The sequence below is a fragment of the Dipodomys ordii genome, unplaced genomic scaffold (assembly GCF_000151885.1).
Source record: "Dipodomys ordii isolate 6190 unplaced genomic scaffold, Dord_2.0 Scaffold108, whole genome shotgun sequence".
Classification (NCBI taxonomy): Eukaryota; Metazoa; Chordata; class Mammalia; order Rodentia; family Heteromyidae; genus Dipodomys; species Dipodomys ordii.
In genome coordinates this window covers 1,469,963-1,471,438 of record NW_012267324.1, presented here as the reverse complement: position 1 = coordinate 1,471,438, position 1,476 = coordinate 1,469,963, and the positions used below count along the sequence as shown (strand labels likewise).

The 1,476-nt window shown below is 59.8% G+C and overlaps 2 protein-coding genes across 6 annotated transcripts in view; one reads left to right on the top strand and one right to left on the bottom strand.

Moving 5' to 3' along the window:
* Sugp2 (SURP and G patch domain containing 2) overlaps nucleotides 1–286 on the bottom strand; it is a 26,788-nt gene extending 26,502 nt beyond the window's left edge. For all 5 annotated transcript variants that reach the window (XR_001175524.1, XM_013028393.1, XM_013028394.1 and 2 more), the window contains exon 1: nucleotides 161–286. Coding sequence is in view for 4 of the 5 variants with exons in the window: in XM_013028393.1 (XP_012883847.1) it covers nucleotides 161–281 (121 nt within the window). In the remaining variant the exon portion in view is untranslated. The remainder of the gene's footprint in view (nucleotides 1–160) is intronic.
* The window catches only part of Armc6 (armadillo repeat containing 6), a 16,505-nt gene that overhangs the window by 6,449 nt on the left and 8,580 nt on the right, over nucleotides 1–1,476 (top strand). The gene's annotated exons all lie outside the window — the stretch shown is intronic.

Here is a 1,476-nt window from a genome sequence, read left to right as displayed (position 1 = left end):
ATATATATATATATATATATTTCCCCCCTATAACTAATGTAAATTTTAAAAAGAATGAAAAAATAACGCAAGGAACAGAGCACTTGCCCAAGACACTGAAATCCTACCCTGCCCTTAAGATACTCATCCACGCCCCGCCCCCCCAGCCCCTTCCATTTACCTGGGGTTTCCAACTGAAGCGTTTTGCTGACAGCCTCAGCACTGGGATCCACGTGGTATCTTTTCACTTTTTCCTGCAGCACAGCGTCAAGAGTCTCCTGGGCAATCCGCCGTGCTGCCATCTTTCCTTGCCCTGTGCAGAGAGGAAAAGAATTACATTCCCTGCTCGGAGGCCCAGCTCTTCTTCATCTAATCTTCCAGGTAAGCAGTCACCTAGTCTTGGACTGGCAAAGGCAAACTGGCCTGGGGGTGGGGGCGGGGAGGGTGCTTGTGCCCACTCATTATTGCATGTGTGGCAGAGAGAGGGGCAAGCTTCCCCGGACCTTTCTCCCCGGGGTCTCTAATTGGCTTTTGTTCAGGCTGGTACCAGTGGCTTACACCTGTAATCATCCTTGTAATCCCAGCTCCTCAGGAAGCTGAGATACCAGGATGGTGGTTTGAAGCCAGTCCAGGCAGGAAAGTCCTGTGCGTTTTTTGTGGGTTTTTTTTGCCAGTCCTGGGGCTTGAACTCAGGACCTGGGCTCTGTCCCTAAGTTTCTTTTGCTCAAGGTGAGCCCTCTACCACTTGAGCCACAGCGCCACTCCTGGCTTTTTCTATGTATGTAGTGCTGAGGAATCGAACCCAGGGCTTCATGCGTGCTAGACCAGCACGTTACCACTGAGCCACCTTCCCAGGTTCCCCTCTGGTGGGATTCTTATCTCCAATTAACCAGCAAAAAAAAGCCAGGTGGTAGAGCGACCACCCAGAGTTCTGAGTTCAAACCCCAGGACTGGTGCACACACCAACAAGAACCATGGCGGGTCTGCAGGAGGGCCTTCTCACACAGCCCTCACCGAGGCTAGGTGCGAGGGTGGAAGGGCAGGAGGCAGCCCCGGCTGCGGGTGGCCAGGGCGGACATCCCCTCTCTCCCCACTCTGGAACGGGGAGGGAAGTGGCGGCGGGCTCCGGGCTCCCTGTGCTCGGCCTGGGCGCCGGGGGCGGCGGGCCCAGCGCTCGGGCCGGGGCCGGGGCCGGGCCGGGGGCGGCGGGCCCAGCGCTCGGGCCGGGGCCGGGGCCCGCAGCTTTCCAGCCCTTGCGTGACCCGCACCCCTTCGCCCCTCCTCCGCGCGCTGGCCCGGGGCGCCCCTTGTTCACCGGACGGGGGGCGACTCAGGTGACCTAGCCCCTCCTTGCCTCCGTTTCCCCGTCTATGGCCGCTACGGGTCCTCGGCCAGCCCAAAACGATTCGGGCGAACGGAAGGAATGAATGAACGAACGAATGAGCCGGTGTCCCGGGCCGCTCTGCCCCGCCCGCCCCGCCCCGCCGGAGCCCCGGA